Below are 21,995 nucleotides of genomic sequence, written 5' to 3'. Positions count from 1 at the left end.
AAGCGTTTGCACCCTCCCACTGTACATTGTGTTCAGCTTAGCAGTCCAAGACAACAGATCCAAGGCTGTCAAGGATGCAGGAAAACAATTATTCCAGACAAAACTGCAGGCTTATCATCAAAACAGTTGTTTCAAAAAACTTTAAAAAAAAACAACAAACCAAAAAAAGCTACCCCCTGCCAGCATTCTAAATATTCTCTCAAACATGTTCCAGTTTAACACCCTGAAAAAAATCAATGCCCTCTGAGATCCAAATTGTGGCAATTAAGTCTAAGGATTTGCAAGAAACTAGGCACAAAGAAAACAGAGAGGGTGCAACGCTCATGCGGAAAGAAGTTTTCCTCCCAAGCCTGGATTCTGTTCAACAACTGGGTAGAAAGAAAAAGAATCTATGCAGGGGGAGGGAGAGAAAGAAAGGTTACACTCACCAGCCTTTTTAAAAAAAAAAAAAAAGGTCATTTTTAAACATTTCTAAATTTGTTTCAGCAGCTTCTAAGCAACTTTTGCTGCACTTCAACAATGCATTAAAATGGTTTGACCCTTGAGTCTGAAGGAATTTCTGATCTGCCTAAAACGCTTCCAAAGGATACAAATGGCAGCCTGTCTACAGTAGGCCATTCTCAAGCCATTCATTTCACTTCATTTCTTTACCAGTGTAGATATGTGCACATGTAAGCAACTCTACTCAGAAAATAAAGCAATACTGATAATGCAGTGGTGTTTTATAGGTCATTAGTGTTCAGAAGAGAGAAAGAATCCAGTTCTCATATTTCAGGTCTGTGATTGTTTTTTTCCAGGTGTAGTTACTTCACTATTCAATATTATTATGAAATTTAAGCAAGCCCTTTGAAATCATCTATACACACAGTATATCTGAAACACAGGAAGCTAACAATACGGACATTAAGCACTTAGAGTAGCCTTGAGAACACAATAGTGCAAGTTCCTCCCACAGCCACCTTGCTTACAGTAGCACAACGTATATAACAAGTAAGGCAGAGGGTGCTACTCAGAGTAAAAGAAACAAAAAAAGTCTTTTGGACACCTGTGGGGACAACCAACACAGTCGGTCCACACACTTGCGTATGTATTTCTCATGAACAAGTCTATGTCAAAATGTTTCAGGATTGTTCTCAGTTTCACAAAAGATACAAGAGTCCTTTCGATCCCAGAATGATTGGGTCATGGACGATTCTCTCAACAATCACTGAATAAGATGCTTTAAAAAACAAACTAAACATGGGTGCTCCAACGGTGTAGAAGGCCCTGCAGTATGGGTCCAACATGGTGTTCGAAGGATATCAGGCTGTATCCAACAGCTCCAGAAGAGCACCAACTGCTCCAAAATAACCCTATTGAGCACAGAGAGAATCTAATTAGAGACTGAACCTGAGACACAAACATCAGAATGATACTATGCAAAACAGTAATGTAAGAACACAGAAGGAAGCTGCTCCCAAGTATAGCAAGTAGATGGTATTACAACTTCTGGTGATAGCATTTGTCCCAGAAAACAGAACTACAAAAGGTGCTGTTTGGAATGTAGATTAAAAGTCTTTGGAAAGAGACATTTCCACAGTGCAAACTTTGTATACGCAGTTTGCATTTTAACTACTAAAACAATAAACCTGAACAGTGTGCCAGGCTTGGAAGTTCTGCAATAATTGTGTCTATGGTAACAAAACCTGCAGAACTGGTTACACAATTTATAATCGCTATTGACCAAAGGATCAGCTTTGGTACTTTCAAGTCACTGTAGGTGTCTGAACCTTGAAAGAATAAAATAGATTAAACAGTAAATTCACCTCGTGTTCCAAGAAAAGGGCTTTCAACTGTCCCTTGGACCAATAATTCAATGCGTAAGCTAGAAGTCTCATTGAGATTGTATTGATCCGCAAGAAATTGCCAACAAAAACCACCCGATTAATGTTCTGCAAATATAAAAGAAAAAAAGAAGTGTCAGAACCTTTAAAGCAAACTCCATTTTGGCTTCAAAACACAAAACAAGAAAAAACCTATGTTATATTGCATTTTATTGGAAGACTACAGCCAGCTTTTAAAGTACGTCTTCTGGCTGAGATCAATGAAAGCGAGTGGAAAACAAAGCAAGGCTGCCAGCATTTGCTGAACGAACTGAAGTATGGACAACCTCACAGCTCTCTAAATACCCCTGCTGTTGGTAGTTATTGCTCTGCTTTTACCAAGCTGGAGAGCATGAACAAGAAAGAATGGTATTTTGAGTGGGGAGGGGTTAAAAAGAAACAGACTTGTGATGTGTTTGCAAACTCAGCATTTAGAACCTCATACAGGAATGTTCAAATCAAATCCAACAGAGCAGAGCAGAACTGAAACCAAGGGGGACTGAAACACCAAGCAAACAAGGAGGCCAGCAGCAGTGTAACATTACTGAAAGGAACTACAGCAAGATGAGGCCAGAAGAGGCACAGCGCCTCACTCAGGCTAGTTACTGGAAGAGGAGAGCCAGCAACCAGGCTGAAGGAAGAAGCAAAACAGCCAGATTTCTGAGCGTGGTCAGGTAGGATCCCATTAAAGCTAAGGACAAACATAATTCTTAAAAGCTCTAGAAGAGGAAGGGCTGCTGCCTCTCAGGAACTAGGTCAGCTGTTACAACATAATTTGCATCCTCCTCTCCAGATACAAAGTAGCTGACATCACCCTAACTCTAATACTGAATGAAAGGGGATTAAAGTTGCACTGACTCAATCTAAAGGGGTTTGATAAGCCTTGTGTAAAAGGATACCTTGGAAAACCCAGCACGGCTTCTATTCTTGTGTCCCTGTCATGTCACTTTACATCTAACTCCACACCTAAAATCACAGCCATCACCAAGGTGAAGCCCAAAGGGAGCTTCTTGTTGAATCAGGTCAGGCAGGCCTCAAACTGGCTGAACAAACCATGCCCCTTTTCTCCCACAAGCTTCTGACCCCTTGTCCCCCGCTCCCCACCCCCGCAATGGGATGAGTGTGCTTCCTCCATCTTCACCACCAGCCTGAAGATCAAAAGAGCAGTAGCCAGAATGATCCAATGTGTATGGTCACCTCACAAAGTGACATGGAACCAGGCACCAAAGAACCTTGGTGGCATCTTAGATTTGAACCCGGATTTCCACACAAGCTCCTTGTTGCAGTCCTGGAAAGAAGCCATTTCCCTTACTCGGCCTCAGGAATGCTACAGTTTATTGGCTTCCCAGTCAGGACAGTTTTAAAAGTTCCCTCTTCTGAACAGGGGCTCGTGGCCAAGTACCATCTCTGCAGCCTCAAAGCCGCTATTGCATGCACCCTTTCCGCACAGCTCTCCTCAGCACTCCCCTTTTGTCTGACCTGGTCAGAGTCTTGTCTAAGTTACACTATATATTCCTGAGTGGAACAGAGGGAGGAATAAATGGTAGACACTGGACAGAACTGGTGTTGATAGTGTCTTGGGTATTTATAGCACCAAACAAGTGCATAATAGTAACCGCTCAGTGATAAGCACGCTTCATTGTGATGGATCCTTTCCTGTACAGGCAGGCCCCGAATGAAGTGAAGAACAGGTCTCTGTTCTTTCATAGCCCTGTACAATGCTGCTTGACATAAATGCAACAAGGCAGCACTGTAAAGAAGCTGAAAGCACAGAGCTCAGAGATACACCACTGAGGCCCGTAACTACTTTTGCAGCAAAACATTACAAGTAACCAGAACAAACAACACAGGAAAGGTCCTCTTTTTAGTTCTCTTTTCAGTGAAGTACTTGTTTAGATGCCCAGCACTGATAACCGACAAGCGTGGGGCTGAGCAGGGACCAAACTGTGCTCAGGATCTTCCTGCAGCTTCCAGAACTCCGGTGTACTATACAATTCCCGTTTTCCTCCAGTGCCCCAAACTATGGTTGAACAGCTATTTAACTTCAGATTAGGAAGGGAAATTGACCGGAGGAAACACGCGCACACACCCTGCTTGGGAAGGCTATTACAATTTTATAGTGCTTTGAACTGACAAGGTACTGTTTTTCATCCAACTGTATGGGGCAGGTTGGGAAGGGAATCTCAGGTTACAGTTTAAACTGGAATGTCCAAACAAGTAAGAAAATGCTTCAGCCAAGCAGAAAACAAGCTCTGTGGAACAGTAACAGACATGAATGGCTATCTTCAGACAGAAAGAGGTCACATCACATGCATGCTTTTTTCCTCATACCTCGTTAAGGGCACACATCCGTGCTATGGAGCCAATGTTGTTGGTGATTGTTATTAATGTTGCTCTGGCCAAGTCTTCTTTACTGACAGACTCTCTCTTCTCCTTGCTCACCATGTTTCCAAAGCTGTAGAGAGAACCTGAGTTAAGTGACCATTTATAAAGGCCTATAAAGCACATGAAGCAATATCCATTCCAGGTAAGTCATAATGCTACTAATGGAAGTATGCACATTTTTAACAGGGTGCTTAGGCTAATTGGAACTTATTATTACATTTTATTAATAATTTGTCACATAAATAGAAATGCTAACTATAAGTCACCCCCTTCACTCATACTCTTGTTTTTCATTCAGACACACTAGAACAACCTGAAAAGGCCACAATAAATCTTTACCTGGATGCCACTGCCCACCCTGGCAGCCCAAACCGCTCGTAGTCCCCTCCGTAGATGTCCCGCACAAGTTTGTCCACTTTTGTGCTATCGCCACGGGATGCCATTTCAAGAGCCTCTTCAAAGGTGGAGCAGCCTGTGAGAAGACAGCAGAGGCCAAAAAAGGTTCCCCCTCCAAGACTGGAATACAGAACAGAAAAGCAACATTTGCTATGTTGTATTTCAAAAAAGAAATGGAAAAAAATAAAAGGGACTTGCCTTAGTGAAATAAAGTCCCATTGTTGAACACCTCCAAAGTCATATTAAGAATGAGCTAAGCTGCCCAGCCACTTATCTTCTCTTTCTACTGCAAACCCTGGAAGAGGAACTCAATGAAGTCCTCATTTTTATCTTTAAATCTGCTTCTGCAACTCATAAGCAAGCATAAGTCTTAGCCTCCTGTTTTCATGAAGCAATAACTGAAAAGGGGCTTTTCTTGTCTTACAATATTCACCGTACAGCGAGTACTGAAGAGTCAGTAGGTTGCATACATTTTTAACAAATCAACCCAGCAATGAGCTCTGCTCATACACAACAGTCTGCCCACACAGCATTCCTGGAGGATTGGGGCCCAACTGTTCAAACCCTCCTAAATTCATTGTACATGCTGTACGCACATGCCATCAAGGATGCATGCTAGAACTGACAGGTACAGGATGTTCTCGTCTGATTTTTATTTTGCAACAGTGCTCTTTCCAAAGTTCAATCCAAGGTTTCCCCAGCTTGGCTGTGCAATGACTGGCCATTATGATATGTTTTTAAGACCTGACTGACAGAGCGGCCCAAGTAAGCCAGTGTTCTTCCACTGCGGCCCCAAGTGCCTGTTCCCCCAAGCACTACTGGGAATAACAAGGAATAATGGTCATAAGTTGGCGGAGAGTAGATTCAGGCTAGATATCAGGAGGCACTACTTCACAGTCAGGGCGGCTAGGATCTGGAACCAACTTCCAAGGGAAGTGGTGCTCGCTCCTACCCTGGGGGTCTTTAAAAGCAGGCTAGATAGACACCTTGCCAGGGTCATTTGACTCCAGCATTCTTTCCTGCCCATGGCAGGGGCTCGGACTTAATGATCTGCTCGGGTCACTTCTGACCCTACCAGCTATGAAACTGGGCTCCATCTGCAGAAATAACTTATCCATAATGAAGACAAAATTCAAATCCTGGAAGCAGAAATGGAACAGATCACATTAAAACGTGCTCTTTTTAACGCTTGGAAGATTCCCCTAACAAGGAAACTGCTCCCCTGGTTAAAAAAAAAAGAAAGTTTGGATTTTTGCAGTAGAATTGGCCTCCCTGTACAGACTGACTGTGGTAAAAGGTTACACAGACATGATCCCAAAAAGGATCTCTGTTCACTAGAAACAGTAGGAAAGGGAAGTAATGAAATGTTACAGCAAAACCCTTCTGTTATACAAGAGTTACCACTTCTAAAGCCATTTTTCCTGGAAAATGAGATGTAAGCTTTCCCCATGTTCATCATTTCCAAGATCCAAGACTGCAGTCAAAGTAGATCTACCACTCTCTAGGGCTTACCTGGTCCCAGTTACTCGCTTGTAGTTGTCTTTGGAATAAACAGCCAAGATGCTGACCCCTGAGCCAATGTTCACCAACAGGAGAGGATATGGATTCTCCAAGTTAAACGGGAGCTTCTCACATTTTTCTGAATCAGTTGGATTTTCAAAATAGTAGCATTCTGAGTGTCCATTAAATCCAACAGAATCAATGTACAGTACTCCCTTAATAAGGCAGTCAAGTTCATCTAGCTTGCGAAGCTGAAGGTCACCCATCTGTTAAAAGAAAAACGTTATTAAAAAGCCGGGCAGAGATTTGAAGCATTTATACTCACCACTGGTCAAATTCAGCCCAATGGCAGAGAAAAGAATTCCACTCTCCCACATACATTGGTATAATGCAGAGTGAAATGCTCGTTGTGATATTTAAGTACATTTCTAAGGAACCCCACTCCTGAAAGGTACAAGCACCTTCACAGTCCATGAGACAAGACAAAACAGATAACCTGATCCAAAGAAAGCTGGAGCCAAGAGACTGACTCCAATGGACATCATATCAGGTCCACAGCATCCCATGACAACAAAAAGGTGAAGGGAATGGGGGCAGGGAAGAGCTGGTGGGGGAGAAAATGACAGCTCCCACACAACAGATAGCAGGGAAACCGCATGGTATTCTTATCATGGACCCTGCATGGGACCCTCCATGTTTGGTTGGTCAATCTGTTAAGCCCTGGTTTCAAAATATATTGATATACAATCCCAGATAATGAGTTTCACCTACACAAACATCTATTTGATTTACAGTCAGGCTCATTCTAATCAGTAAACCTGAGAAGCAAAGCTGCTTTCAGCCCATTGCCTCTAAATTTAAAAGAATCTGAACCAACTCAGTGCTGTATAAATGAACCTTAATCAGTGGAACAAGTACAGAACACACACTGAGCTCATAAATGAAGAGCTCATGGAGGAAACAATTAAAAGAGGGTAGGGAAACTGAAGCCTAGTGATTACAAGCAAGTCCTATGAAAAGCACATTTTAGGCAGATTAAATAAAATAATGATTTTACAATTATAGCAAATATGGCTATTGCTTTGTAAACAGGGTTCTCTCCAAATGTTTTTTAACTTGACACAGGAAATAGCTTTTTAAGGGCTAAGATTAACAGGAGTTAAAGAATGAAACAGTCAGCTGTTATTTCATGTTCTTTAGAAGTTAAGTGCAACTCTCATTACCATATCCTAAGCATATATAAGCCAAAAATGCATACTGTGCGAAAGTCCTGCTCAAATTTGTATGCTCCACCTCCTGTGGCACATAAGGTAGTATGGAGGCTTGAGAAGTGTTTCTCGCTGCCCATTTGAATAAAAGCAGGCATATCATGAGTAGGAAAGCGTATAAAGTGCAGATTGCCTTTACGTCCACACAGCGTAAGGTCCTTTAGTTCAAGGTGCACATCCCGAATGCCTGTCGATCCATAGGCAACGTTTGAGGTCAGGTATTTTCGAATGCTTTTAAGATTTTCTACTTCTTCCTCCTCCTCTTCAGCAGTGATGTCTTTTGGTTCAAAGTAAACAAGCTTGACCAAGGTCCCTCCGATATCCAAGCCAAACCAAGGAAAAACTAAAAGGAGGGAGGGAAGAAAAAATATAGCATTTAGTACCATTAGTCAGCAAAAATTGCCAAGTTAAAATGAAAAAGCAAGACAATTTTTACTGAATTTCATTACAAGTCATGCAGTTTCCAAGGTACTCACAGACATATTTAAGTTGTTTCTAAAACAGAAATAGGCAAACAAAATGTATTTTGTCTGATTTCTATTAACTGGAAGAATTTTAACATTACTGTATAAGGAAACGGTTATAGAGGAATTTACCAATGTTTTCCAGCAATCACCCTAAACACAGCAAGAAAGCTGTGATATACAGCCCAACCCTCAGGTACCACCGAATTTGCACTGAGAACACCTGGGATTGCCACCTCACTAATCTTTAAAAGGCTTTCACTTAACAAGGCCACTCCTCCAGAGAGAGAGATCACACATTTGAAAGAGCCACCCAGATACCACATGAAGAACTACTGCAGTACAGAAGAAAACCCCCACGAATCGCACACCGCTGGTTATGAAATATCACCCCTCCCTCGAAGCCATATGGAAAATCCTCAAATAATTGCAACCCATACTAGGAAGAGGACCTATTCTTAAAGGGATCTTCCCAGAACCATCCATCCTAGCCTTCAAACAAGCACCAAACCTCATCACCAGAAGCAAACCTTCTAAGGTCCAGAACACACCAAATGGATCCAGACTATACCATGACAAAAAATGCAAAACCTGCCAACACATCTCCTCCACCTCCACAATTACTACACCCCACAACAGAGCCATCACCATTCCTGCATCTTACAGCTGCACCTCCAGAAATGTCATACATCTCATCCAATGCACCAGATGACCTGATGGAAAATACATAGGAGAGACCAAATAACAACTGCACACCAGAATGAACGCACACCGGACTTCTATCAAAGACAAGAATGCCTAATTACCGGCGGAGGCAAATTTCTCACAAGAAAACCACTCTCTCTCCAATCCTCAAAGGGAACTTACAAAACACTTTTCACAGACGAGCCTATGAACTTCACTTCCTCAACTGCCTGGATACAAAAAAAAAAAAAGTCACAGACTAAATTTAGACATTGGATTTATGACACATTATAACCTGCCTGACATCTGACTCCCCAGGTACCTCCCCCCTATCTACCTGCTACATTCATCCCCCTTCTCTCCCCACACCAGCCTGTCTCTCACCCACTGACTCCTCAATTTATATCTTCACTGACTACCTGTCTCACATGCAGACCAGCCCAGCCACCGGCTTCTTTACTAGTCATTCCACCCAGGAAGAGCACACACCAGCTGCAGAGACTTCCTCAGCCTGACGAAGCGTTTTTAAACCCAAAAGTCTAAGAAATTTTTTTTCCAACTATTTAAGTTGGTCTAATAAAAGATGTTAGATTCACCCAAAGAACCCTGTCAACCTTATTATTAAGCATGCAGTATCCTGACAGTCTATGGCTCTAACAGAAAGTGCCATTAAAATCCATGACGAAGAGGCTCTGCAATACCCAAAAGCAGATTTGACGCTTGTAATTTTAATCCCCAACTGATTCTCTTTTGATGTGCTGATTAAGAACTAGGGTAGTGAAAAGGATAATACCAGCACTTGCATTGCATGTTGCATCAAAGCAATATACACACATTAACTAATTACATGACAACACTAAGACAGACAACTATTCTAAGATGCCCCCAGGGAGGAGAGGGGAAAAACCCCAGAAGTGTCTAACTGGGTTCTTGCATTAATAAAACTCTCCAACGGCAAAAAACAAGCATTAGTGTCAAATTTAACAACTACTGCGAGTATAAAAAAAAAGAGAGAGAGAGATGTTTGGAAACTACCAAGCAAAAATTCTGATCAAGCAAAATCTGCAATTACTGCTAAGTACTGGAATAGATTAATAAAACGGTTAATGAACTAGTGGGAAAACTAAAGCTAAGACGCCAGTGTGGATCACAGACTAAAGAAAAGAGGAGATGTAGCCACTCATTGAGACTTCTGTGCAGCTGCATTAAAAATGATCAAGTTAACTGCAAACATGCTCCAAAATCAGTACCTGCCCATTCCAGAAGGAAGTGGCTCTCATAGCTTTGGGACTTGTCCACGCAAGTCTCTGCCACCTTGAAACGCACCAGGGAAGCTTCCCCAGCTCATCCACCATGGCTGCTCTCAGTCCCACCCTCCCTGACATGGCACAAATAAGCAGCACAAGGTTCTGAACCATTTGGAGTAAAACCAGAAAAATGCCCTGTTAAGGGTCACAAAAGGTAAGGACAAATGTGACAGGGCAAGCAACACTCTCCGGCCTCCATTTCGGCAGTGAGGGAAGAGACAGATGAGGCTGGGATCAAAGGATTTCCCTTATCACCGGTAAAGACAACGGAAAAGGGAACCTCATCTTAACTGCAGGGTAGCCAAGACAGTCTCAGAGGCACAAGAGCCCAGAAGCCTGCTCTACTTTGTGTGTATATACCTTATAGTCTTGATGCGCTACTCAGGAAGCACTAGAGGCAGTTCAAGAAAAGGGTACATCCAGCTGCGGAAAAGGCAGAGGCAAGCATATGTTTTGGCTCTACTATCTTGTTCCTTCCTCCATGGATTAATCTGGTTTCAATACAAGGGGAAGGCAAGAGAGACCTTTCATTTAGCCAGTGCTGCAGAACCAAAGGACTGCAAAAGCCAGAAGAAACATGGCACACAAAGCTAATGTTCACAACCATACACAAGAACCCACGCTCCAGTATTTTAGTATGGTTCCTTAAAAAAAAAAAAAAGAAAAAAAAAAAGCATCTATTTCTGATGCATTTATTTCAAACAAAAGCATAGTGATGCAAGAAACACTTCCTGCTGAACAAAACGTAACTTCTGAGGGAGAAAAGAAGATGATTATCTAAGGACACCTCAAAGGGATCGCAGCCTCGTCTTAAAAACAGGTTCTGGAAATCCCATCTACCTGTCAAGCTGCAGCAGGAACCAAACTGCATTTGTTCCAGAAATAAGAAATTGGAAAACATCTCACATCATCTGTTGCTATAGGGATTCTGCTCCAACACTGTTTATGAGTCCTCTAAAACTCAGGCAACATTTTTTGCAAAGAATGTGTTGATTTTCATGGGCAGTCTCCATGCAGGAGAAAGCTCAGCATATGCATCTCATTTCAACATGCCCTTGTGGTCACCCATATTGTGCTGCTTCACAAAAGAATGAAACAGTTGAAAAAATGACTGTGTCAAGAAAGGAATGTCAGCTACCTTTTCCTCATCGCAACTCATGTAATATAAAAAGAACAATATCCTTGGGAATACCAGGGCAGTGAGAACATTGCTCCAGCAAGTGAAGTCTGAGACCACAGAGTAGAAATATGAAGGGAAAAGACACAGAGGACTGAGACTTTAAGCCGCACGCTTATTACTTTATAGAAGCATCATGGATGACACAATTGCTAGAAGCCTTGTCCACCAACTATTCTGGTCAGCTTCTTCTTCATCCATGTATGTGACAGTTTAAATGAAGGTGAGGGGTCGGTCTGGTTACAGGATTGAGCTTTCCCTGTCAGTCCTCCCGATACCTCTACATGAGCACTTGCAGGGATCAGTAATCCCCAAATGAGGCTCACAAGGGCCTGGCAATTTTAAAAAGCATTCCTGCTGGGCCATCTGTGTGACAGTGCTGAGATGCTATTTGCAGATTTCAGAGGCGAGGAAGAAAACACAGCACTCCCACTTTACCATGGGGACACAGACACGTCTGCTTCTACCTGGAAGGCTTTTCCTCCACAACCCAGCAGCAGTGAAGAATAATACCCAGTAGGTATTTGCCCATTTCCCTAATCTGCTCTTGGGATTATTCCTTGGTGATCAAACTGTATACAAGAGCCTTGGCACTGGCTTAATGCACAAGACATGAAACAGACAAGGGACAAAATGGAGAACCTGTAGATTTAGGCTAAAATCTCTCCGGCACTGCAGACAGCTTTTATTGTACTTGAATGCTAACATATTTGGCCCATCTCTACCAAATCCCTGTGAAGTAGGTAAACACTAATGATGGGATGAGGCAAAGTGCTTTGCCCAAGGTTACACAAGTGGCCTGTATTGGAGAAGGAACGTAGATCAAAGTCCCCAAATGAACTCCTAACAACTGGGCCAACTTCTACCTGGCTCGCTAGCATACTGTACAGACAGGCCCAAACAAGGAAAGGTCATGCATACAACCTAGTTCCCATAGATAAAACCCTGAATTAAGAGCAAAAAACAAGTCTTCCTCAATTGCGCTAAACGCAGCGCCAGAGGGCGCGTCCAGGAGTCCGTGGATGTTTGGTTCCCTGGTGACCTTGCACCACTACTTCTTGTCCCAGGTGAATGCCTGTACTACACACACTTCGGCACGTGGCAAACTGCCCTGGGTGGGGTAGGGGAGGCTGGGACCAGCACTGAGCTGGTCTCAGCAGCCTTACCTGGGTCCTGGGGGCCTCCTGGGGCTGCAGCTGTGCCAATTCTGCCACGTGGAGCCTGGCTGGCAGCAAAGCACAGCTCCTGGTGAGCTGGCTCCACTTTTCAGCAGCGTGCACTGGCAGAGCATGTGTTGCTCTGGTTTGGGGTTTTTTTACACTTTTTTTTTTTTTTACCCCTGGATATCTAGGGGTCAAAAAACCCACAGAAAAAAAACCTGGCGCAGCACACGCTTGGGCAGCATGCTTTTGTAGCGCGGACAACGCCGGACTGTGCGGTATGCAGTGTTGCAATCACGTTTGGAGTACCGCATACTGCACGACCACACTCATCTGGACGTGCTCAGAGAGAGCTCCCGTACAAGGCTGAACTTAAAGAACCCAAAGATCGCTGATATAAATGAACAGAAAGTCACTGTTGCTCGAGTTAAAAACAACATTGCTTCTTTCACCTTACTTCCCAACTGTATACCTGACCCAGGGTCCCTCAAATTTTTGTGGTTTTCCAATCACATTTTCCCATTTCTTTAAAAAAAAATAATCTCCCCCTCTTGCTGTGTGAAAAATACAGTAAGTCCAATGGTCCTTAAACAGTGGCACCCATACTGGGAGAGATGCATGCACTAACTGGTTAGACCAACACTCCATTAAAACTGTATACGCCAAAGTCAGAAAGAGAGCATCTGGCATGCTCGAGCTGTAAATGCAACATGCTGGGTCTTGAAACCTAAGAATCGCCAACCCAGTCCATCCGTTTAGGAGACATTCATAAACCTCATGTTACAAAGGGATAACATCTTTCTGTGGAAACTTCTCTTGTTTGCACCACTCTACTTAGAGCACTCTATTTTCTTTTGTCCTATAAAAAAATACTTCTGATTCCAAGTTTTAATTTTTTCTGTAGTTCTATGAAAGAACGGCGAATTAATACAGGGAAAAATCTGAATTTGTGGCACACTAAGTTAACCACGGATAACCAGTTAAAGCGTTTAATATATATGCAGCTCCTGTTTAGAGGCTCTGTTCAGTAAGGACATAGGACAGAGGTGGTTACACTCAAAACTAAGCCTACAGCAAACATGCTAAGGCAGTGGTTTTCAACGAGTGTGGTAAGACATCTGCTGCCACTGAACTTTCATTTCCGCCTAGGAGAACTTTTACAATCTCTGCTCTGTCCTATGCCTGATATATGGCAAGTCTGCCCAAAAGCTTGTAAATAAATACAAGAATTTGTTTGCAAATATCTTGTTGGTCTAATAAAATATATCACCCCTTCCATCAGTTTTGATTCCTCAGAACTGTCCTACGCATTTCAAAAATGCACACAAGCTCAAGTCAACATAATGCAGGAAGAAAGGGTCACAGATATGATGGGGGAAAGGTACAGGGATGACCGTGTGATCACTTGGGAAGCCAAGCACATTTATGGCTCGTTATCTTCACTTGGCTTGATGAATACAATGAACTCAGTCACCAGCCGCAATTAAAAGCTTCTTAAAAATACCTTTCACTATTTACTCCTCATGAAAAGTGCCCATCCTTGCACCACCCATTGGCACATGCAGCAGAAACGTTTTCTTCCCTTCTCTCAATGCAGATGTTTTCAAGGAGTTAAGTGAGCAACTTTACTTTCATCCATTTAACCACAGTAAAGAGACCAATATTAAGATTAATTGGAGTAATATTACAGGCCAAAGGACTACAGCAGGAAGGCATCATCTTTGCCAGCTACACTGTTTAAGAATCCTTACGACACCACTTTAGCTAAAAAAAAAAAAAAAAAAATCACATCCCAAAAAACATGCTCTTCATGTTGACCAAGCTACAGATCTGCACAAGCAAAAATCTTAAGGCCTGCGCAATGCCACGAACAGACAAGAACAGCTATTCCTGAATACCTCCTTGTGGGGACAAGCCCAGGGTAACCACAAAAACCATTCTTGCCCTCCTCCCTTCCCTACTCTCATTTTAGATGCAACTTGAAGACTGAGGACTGATTGCAAGCTCTTTGGGCAAAGACAACTAATGCCTCTGTGCCTTCTAAAAGGCACTGAACAGTTCTGGACATTATACAGATAAGAAAATAATGAATTCTTATTAATTCATCTAGATGCAAATTCCACAAGCTCCAGAAGTGGCAGATGAAAGAGGCGATATAATTACAGATCTCCATGGTGGATTTTCTGCACCCACTACACAGCTGAAATTGTATTTCAGACTGATCTTCAAGCTACAAACCAATTATACTAAGGGCTAAAAGAAAGCTAAAGCCTTCAGTACACAGGAAGCTTCCCAATGATTTAGCTGTGTGTGACAGCATTTCTATGCTTACTCTAAAATATTCTATAAACTTCATTTGAATAATCCTGTGCCACTACTGAAATTTTACAGCTGGGAGGGAAGGGAGGGAGAAATCATCAACATATAATAAAAAGTGACACTAAGCCCACCTATCTTTGCCTCTCTGAAAACAGACCTCCATTAGTAACTCATATTGCAAACAATTTCAAAACATAAAATCCATTCAAAATTAAGAATTAAATTTAGTACAGCAATATAACTGCCAAAACATAATATTATTTTTATCTCCATTTATTTACTTTACTTCCAGTCCTCAATATGTTTAGCTTATTTTACAATTTGGGCTGGATTTTCATCTAACACATAGTGCCTGAAAGGTATAGACTCCCCCTTCATAAAAGCATGATAGCAGGGCCAGAAATAACTTAAGACATGCATCTCCTCTTCGTATTTTTGCCAGGTATTCTCAGGACAGTCTTCCCAATACCTGAATGGTAAATTTTCAACCAGTTCCTTCAGACATCATAAATATCCTACAATACAAATATATACCTTATACAACTTAATTACCGTGGGCTCTATGTTTTTCCTCAAAGTACTCTGTGTGATACACCAGTGACAAACAGCTACGCTGTCTCCAGCCCGGGGAGTTAATAACCCATACAGAAAAGAAAGATTCATTTTGAAATCCAAAGAGAGGAGACGCTTCATATTTTTCTTCCCAAGCAAGTATCTTTTCCAGCATTACATTTTGTTCGGTTTGCAGAAAAAGTAGATCTCCAGGAAGGTCTGGAACGGAGACGTAGCGCACTGGAGTTAGGAGGGTCCAAGGTACAGCAGGGAAGCTAAGACTGGTAGAGGGAATGAAAGACGGTGTGGCCGGCAATGCTGGACCTCCTAAAGGAGCGAGCAGAATGCAAGAAATCTAAAATGCTATTTAGGCCAGAAGTGCACAGGGCCTTGGAGACTGCGTAATTTAGAACATTTCCAATCATGTAGCACATCATATGCCAGTCTTGATGCCTCCAGGCATCCAAAATACTTCTGCTCCACAACGCCCACAAGCTAAACAGGCCACACTGCCACACTCCCCATTTGGAGTCCTGATGCCAGTACATTTATATTTAAAAAAACAAAAAAAAACAAAGCTATCCAGACATAGGAACTATAATCCAATATTGCTGTCAGAGCACAGTCGTGAGTTCACCCAATATCTACAAAGATGGATGGATGCTTTACTTGGTAGCCTACTACCGTTATCAGAAACAAGGTTCACACAGAAAACATCCCATGATGTAATGGGACCAGGCTACCATCAGCCACGTGTCCTGCATTTACAGGAAATGACTGTCTATTCACAGCCATGGCATTTGGCTAGTATCTCCTATAGCCCTGTCTAGTAGAAGTGATATTGAGAGCTCAGATGAAGAGAGGACATTTACTACGTCAGCTTGAGAACCTATGAACAAAATCCATGCACTGGAGAGAAGACTCTTTCAAGTGTCCCAGAGTCCTACAAATGCATTCGTATGAATTCATAATCAGAAAGAGAAATCTCTGGGGGTCATCTCTGGGCCTTACTTATTTTCACAAAATCAAAGAGAAGTCAGGCTGTAAGAGGCCTCCAGAGGTGATCTAGACTATCCTAACAATACGATTGATATTTGCCTCAATATATGCTGCATAAGCTGTCCAATCTCGTTCCGAAAATTTCAGCAACTTTCCGGCTTGGATTTGATCACGGAAAGCTGAAGTCCTACATGCATAACAACAGGCCTATGTTGCATGTGGGGAAATTTGGAAAGTACTTTTTTTCTGCTGGGAGCAGAGATAAAGCAGAGATGCGGATTGTATGACCTCTTCTACCACACTAATCCACATGTTCCAGGCTGCTTGGAGACAGGTAGCAGCTGGCGAGCTTGTGCAGATGCCCAGTACAGCAGGTCTTCTCCATTCTTGTTCAGTTTTTCATACCCCCACATGGTACAGCCGCTCCTAAAGTCTCCCATATGCTGCAATGGCGGTTTAGGTGTTGGCAACACATTTTTCATCCAGTGTGCATATAGGGGCTCATACACAAGTACCACCTGTATTTCACCAATCTTGATAAAGATACCATTGTCATTGGTCAACACTGTCATGTCGTCCTGTATGTCCTTATGGATGTACAATGCAAGACCATACTTAGGACAGTATCATGAAGCAAGTAGCATATAACCAGAGATCTTAGCACATGGTCCAGGAGCCACTACATGTGTTTCCTATAATGTCAAGACATCAATGTGGTTTGTTTTCAGCAGTCTACACATTACTTTGCTCTTTGCAGTAGATTGTCCTTTGATGTTGAGCTGCATAATCCACAGCGAGGGGCCCATGTAATTAATGATTTATTTGGCCCTGAAAAGAGCCATTTATGTTGCTGTTGCTTTTGTTGTTGTCGGTTTGAGAATTGAAGTTCAGCTGCCAGAGTGATGACATTAGTTGTGCTTATGCACTTAGCAGGGAAGACCGCAAGCAGGTTGTCATCTTCTTCCCCTCTATCCTAATGATCCCAAGCAAGTCCCTGTCTAACCTATTTCTAAAACTATAAGATCAATCCTGTCATGCAACTACAAGGCATATTGCTTAAAGTCACCAAAAGCAACCTAAACTTCCACAGGTACATCATGGTAAGGTTGTTAAAATGCATTTGAGAGATCCAAAGGAAGAATGGCATGCATCATGTCATTCCCTCTCAGCTACAAAGGAAGGCAAAAACCAATCTGACCATGGAGTAAAATTCCTTCCTGACCCCACTTATGTTGATCAGTCTGACCCCGAGTGGAGGGGCAAGACCTTCTAGCCTGCGACCTCCACATTTTAGCCCCAGAAGCACTGGCTCGCCCCTGTCAAAATCCTCAGCCTTGTCTGCAGCCAACACCCAATGTTTCTTAGGCAGGTGCAAACCACCCCTCCTCCCCCTCCCCCCGCAACCAACACCTACAGCAACAGGACAGGGGAAAAAAATCCTTCTTAGCCCCATGTGACAAGCAACATGACCCAGAAGCCTGGGAAAAAACACCCTCCATACTGCTCTGCAACCTGAGGACAGCAAGCAGTACTCCATGCATCATATCCTTGAACTGGACAGCCAGAGCTCCCCTTTCTGTATCCCCTCCATAAACCTATCCCAGCTGCTTATATCTTCTTTCAAAACTAAGCCGGTTGGGGAGCTCTGCTTCATCCGCTTGGTGCTGAGCATGGTCCTCTCTAGTATGCACCTGCTCTGGGCTGCTCTGTCAGTGATCCATGGGGGGGAATCTTGGGCTTCCAACTCCTGCTCCAGGTATAGCTGCATTTTCACATACAAATCCACCACTAAATTCTTCTCGGCATGGAACTATTTGAGACTTTGAGAGCACCTCCAAAGCTGCTGGAGAACTCACCGAAATGGTGCTTCACGGGGTTTCCAAGAACACTATGGCTCACTGCACTGAAAGCAACACATGGGCAATGCTGGCTTATACAAATTGCTAGGAAGGGACAAAGCACGTGACCCTGGCGCACAGCCAGCAGAATCCTTCCCTTCCTGGAGAAACAGGGCTCATCTGCCACTGCAATGTATATGCAGAGAAGGAGCAGCCTCAAGGTCAAAAGGCTCATTTGCCACATACCAACCCCGACAAGTGGGAGTTACATTAGGACATCATTGTTTATTAGCCCATTAAGTCTAAACTAAAGAGAGCCACTAATATAACTTTAAACAAGAAGGTATCGGGATTATGCTCTGAACAATGGCACTGGTGAACTCAGTTTGTGTGAAACAGGATACTTTACCCTTGTTCATACAAACAGCGAGATGGTTTGGAAACACAAGTTTACACAGCCCATCTGTTATTCTAACCACGCTACATTTGCCCTTCACACTACTGTTCTCTAAGTTTGTAAAGGTAGAAATCTGTGAACAGTAGAGACATTTACTCTACCAAAGTCTCCCATCAGCCTGTTCCTCAGACTGAATTCTGTTGTATGGAGCTTGCGTCAGGGCTTTCAACAGCACAGATATTCATCTGAATCAATTTATTTTCAATGAAAATCCCCAAATCTTCTGTACACAGAGCATATGAGAACCTTAGATCTCAATCTAAATCCACTCCAAATGCCTGTCAGATCTCCCTCATTTTTTTATGGGTAACTGCAGTAAGTAACTACCTTTAAAACACCCATGATTCAATCCTTCACTCTCAAAACGCTGGATTAACTTTACTGAATAACCACCTGATATTTCTTTTTTTCACTGTGCCTGTTGTATGAGACCCTCTGTAAAGTTGTGACTCTTCAGTCTAGTTTTTAAGGCCCTCAAAGGCTTTCTTGATTCGCTAAAGGAGGTTGCACGAGATTGCTTTGTCTCCTTCCTTAGGAGCAATCAGGAAAGAATTCAAGCTTTCAGGGCATTTACACATATGCAGGGAGTCCGCTCCAACGCACTGAAAATCCAGCACATTGGAGCAGACTCAATTAATCGAATCTGCTCAAGCACGTAAATTGATGCATGCTAGCAGCTTCTCGCATCAGGTGCATCAGTGGTGCAGTGTGTGTCAGTGCTGAGAAAATAGCAGAGGTGCACTCTGAACTAACACTTGTTCCATGTGCTTTAGTTCAGACCACACTGCCGCCATTTTCTCAGCACTGACGCACACTACATCACTGATACTTAGTCCCAACACAGCGCCAGGCACTTTTAATTAGCACGGCTCCTAATTAAACGGTCCCAACGCTGCATCAGGAACACGTGTAAAAATGCCCCAAGTCTTCAGTTTCATAACCCCATTGCCAATTCACAATAGGAGGTGGGGGAAAAGGGAAAGACATACTTTCTACTTATTTAAAAAAAAAAATAGTATGTCTTTCATGCTTTGCTCTAAGTCCAAGCATACGTTGAATGAGTGGTTGTAAGTCTACTGGCATTAGGCCAAAGAGTGAAGTCAGGTATTTTAATCTTCCTTTATGATCTTAAAAAAATAGTCCAAAGAACTCCAAGCTGTTTTTTCTATGGATCAAGCATTCAGCAAGACCATTCCTACAACCACCAGCGAGTGAAGCATTCCCCAAAGCCTCATCTGGAAGGAACTGAGAAATGAACACCCCTCCCCCCCTCCAGCCAATGCAGCCTTTGAGCTCTTTCAGTTCCTCCAGCCCACCCCCAAAAAATCAGACTGAACAAAGAAGCCTTTTCCATTTTGTTTCTCCTAAGGAGATTTTAAGAAGGAATGTCTTGGATTTAATGTCTCTTCCCTACCTAGGAATTTGCCTCTGAACCTTGTCATTTCCCAGGAGTGATATATCCAAACAAGAGGATTTTTGTGTATGTTAAAGCAAAGTAGCTTCCTTACCTGAAATTGTACCAGGGCCCCCCATTACAGGCTTTCTTCTCCTATAGACCAACATGCTGCTCTCATAATACTGTCACCCTACAAATCCTTCATAAACATTTTTGGTTTTGCTTGATCATGCAGTTTCAGCTTTGCAAGTCATTTCCTAACAAAAGGGCTTGCTGCAAGCAGTGCAGCAGAATCTGAACTTGAAGAAAGAAAAAGATGGGGGAGTCTAAAATAATTACACCATGGTTTAATTAGCAGGCCTGAGTAGTAGTGAAGAGAAATTAGCACCACAGGTAGCATACAGATGAGTGCTTCCCTTCTATGATGAAAGATAAAGACATTTTGCTCCCCTGGGTCAAGAGATGTTGAGAGGCAGGGGCAAGGGACTCAAGCAAGTCCCTCCTTTTCAGCAGGCCTTCGAAACTATCAGACACATAAAACATATGGAAGACACTGTCCTTGGGCAGGTCCCAGGGCAGGAAACTGGCTAAAATTCCCAAGGAACTGGCATAGTCAGGGCCTATGTCCAGGCAGGTAAACTCCAGCAGCTAAATTTTTTCAAGGCTTGCAGATTTAAAAATGGCTAAGTGTTATGAGGCAGGGACTCACTGCTCAGCTTGTCACCCACTGGACAAATACCAGCAAGCCGCATTGAAGCTCCTGTCCCTATTACACACCTCCCAGGCAGAATTGTTGCCTTCGAACAAAAGGCCAACTTCAGTCCGTTTACGTGAACGGTCACTGGGTTTCACTTCAGCGAAGCCGAGCCAAGCTGCTGGGGTCACAGCCACCTGCACGGCAGCTCTAAGCCACTGCCAAAATGAAGGTTGCCATCCATTTTGCAGCTTGCTTGTTGCACAGGTCATTTCCAATGCAGCCGTATCAATGCACGAAACTCCTCCCCACCAGCCCCTCATCCCGGAGCCTCCCTCCAGCCCTCTTTCCTTCCCCCCAGCCATCTGATAAGCAACGCTCCCCAAACTGTTCCTGTAGCTGGTTTCTTTCCACTTCCCCCCCAGCCGCTCGCGCTCAGGCGGGCTCTGGCTCTGCTGCAGACCTGCGCCTTGCTGACTCCCCAGAACAGGCGTAGATATGATGCACATAACAGCACAGGCTGTATCCCACCTCTGTCCCCTCCCCCATCAGGCACCTACTTGATTTGGCCCCTACCGCCCAACCTTGCCTGAGCTGCACCCCCTCCCGACCCATGCCCACAATCCCTCCTGCAGGCCCACCACCCCACCCCCAGACGGGGTCCTCAGCTGGCCGGTCCACAGAGCCATTGCCATGAGCATGTATCTGGCATACTTCACAGATACCCGCAACACCTGCCCCTTTTATGGCCAGGAGACCCTGGAGTGTGCCCACATGGAGTGCACTAGGCTGAAGCCCCTGCCCCTACTCTTCCTCCTCTTCTGCATGCTGCACTATTCCCCGCACCTTTTTTTAATGCACTCCCCATCCACAGCCCCACCAAGTCCTGCGACCTCCTAGCTGACCTCCTCCCAGTCCCGGTCAAGACAGCCACGTAGTGACCAGGAAGGAGGCGCTGGACTAGAGGGTCCCCAGGGGCTGCGGGGCCTCCTTGATCTGCTCCCATTCCTGAGCAGAGAATCACCAAGCAGCAAGTGCCAGCTGCTGGGACTCATCCAAGGGCCAAGGGCACTGTGCAGCCAGTGTCCCCACGCCACACACTGGCTTTGGATCTCTGACCTGCACTCCCATCCCTGCTTTTTCATTCTCCATCCCACTAATTTGACTGTCCCCTTTTCCTGCAGCCTCCCCACCTAACGGCGGCCAATAACCAGGGATCCTGGTTTTCTCTGGTTTAAAAAAATCCCCAATTTTCAGTTAAAAAAAAGTAACCCCAAATCTACACATTTCTGCAATTTAAATGAAACACCACTTTTATATATATATATATACACACGTATAGTTGTGTTTCATTTTAATCATGGAAAAAAACCAGGATTTGGGGTTACGTTTTTGTTAACTGAAAATTGGAGATTTTTTAAAATCAGAGAAAACTAGGATTGGTGCCCAGATGTGACTTGGGCCCAGCTTCTTTTAAAGGGGGACTAATAGTGCCCCACCCCTCTCCTCCTTAACTCCGCCCCTAGGTCTCCCACCC

At 43.6% G+C, this 21,995-nt stretch overlaps 1 protein-coding gene across 2 annotated transcripts; it reads right to left on the bottom strand.

The window, feature by feature from the left end:
- Positions 1-445: 445 nt before the first annotated feature.
- PANK2 (pantothenate kinase 2) lies at positions 446-7,812 on the bottom strand. Of its 2 annotated transcripts, none has more exons than XM_019526335.1 (6): positions 7,402-7,812; positions 6,156-6,409; positions 4,587-4,763; positions 4,194-4,317; positions 1,806-1,931; positions 446-1,352 (listed from the first exon to the last, which is right to left on the bottom strand). In XM_019526335.1, exons 1-6 carry the CDS (start codon positions 7,795-7,797, stop codon positions 1,302-1,304), a joined length of 1,128 nt encoding a protein of 375 aa, XP_019381880.1. In that variant the 5' UTR covers positions 7,798-7,812; the 3' UTR covers positions 446-1,301. The 2 variants fall into 2 exon arrangements, with proteins under 2 accessions (XP_019381880.1, XP_019381881.1); XM_019526336.1 differs by having other exon boundaries at positions 7,545-7,629.
- Positions 7,813-21,995: the final 14,183 nt, after the last annotated feature.

This window comes from Gavialis gangeticus, unplaced genomic scaffold, assembly GCF_001723915.1.
Source record: "Gavialis gangeticus isolate Ggan-Ray unplaced genomic scaffold, GavGan_comp1, whole genome shotgun sequence".
NCBI classification, from domain to species: domain Eukaryota; kingdom Metazoa; phylum Chordata; order Crocodylia; family Gavialidae; genus Gavialis; species Gavialis gangeticus.
Note: the sequence above shows the minus strand (reverse complement) of the source record. Positions and strands in the feature narration are given on the sequence as shown.

What these genes read in the sequence shown, in the direction of transcription:
- PANK2 (XM_019526335.1), bottom strand. Translation starts at nt 7,797, where the DNA reads ATGGTACTAAATGCTATATTTTTTCTTCCCTCCCTCCTTTTAGTTTTT. An exon ending in TTGAGCAGGACTTTCGCACA is followed by an intron (nt 6,410 to 7,401) that starts GTATGCATTTTT and finishes TTCTTTTAACAG; the next exon opens with ATGGGTGACCTTCAGCTTCG. An exon ending in AAGCGAGTAACTGGGACCAG is followed by an intron (nt 4,764 to 6,155) that starts GTAAGCCCTAGA and finishes TCTGTATTCCAG; the next exon opens with TCTTGGAGGGGGAACCTTTT.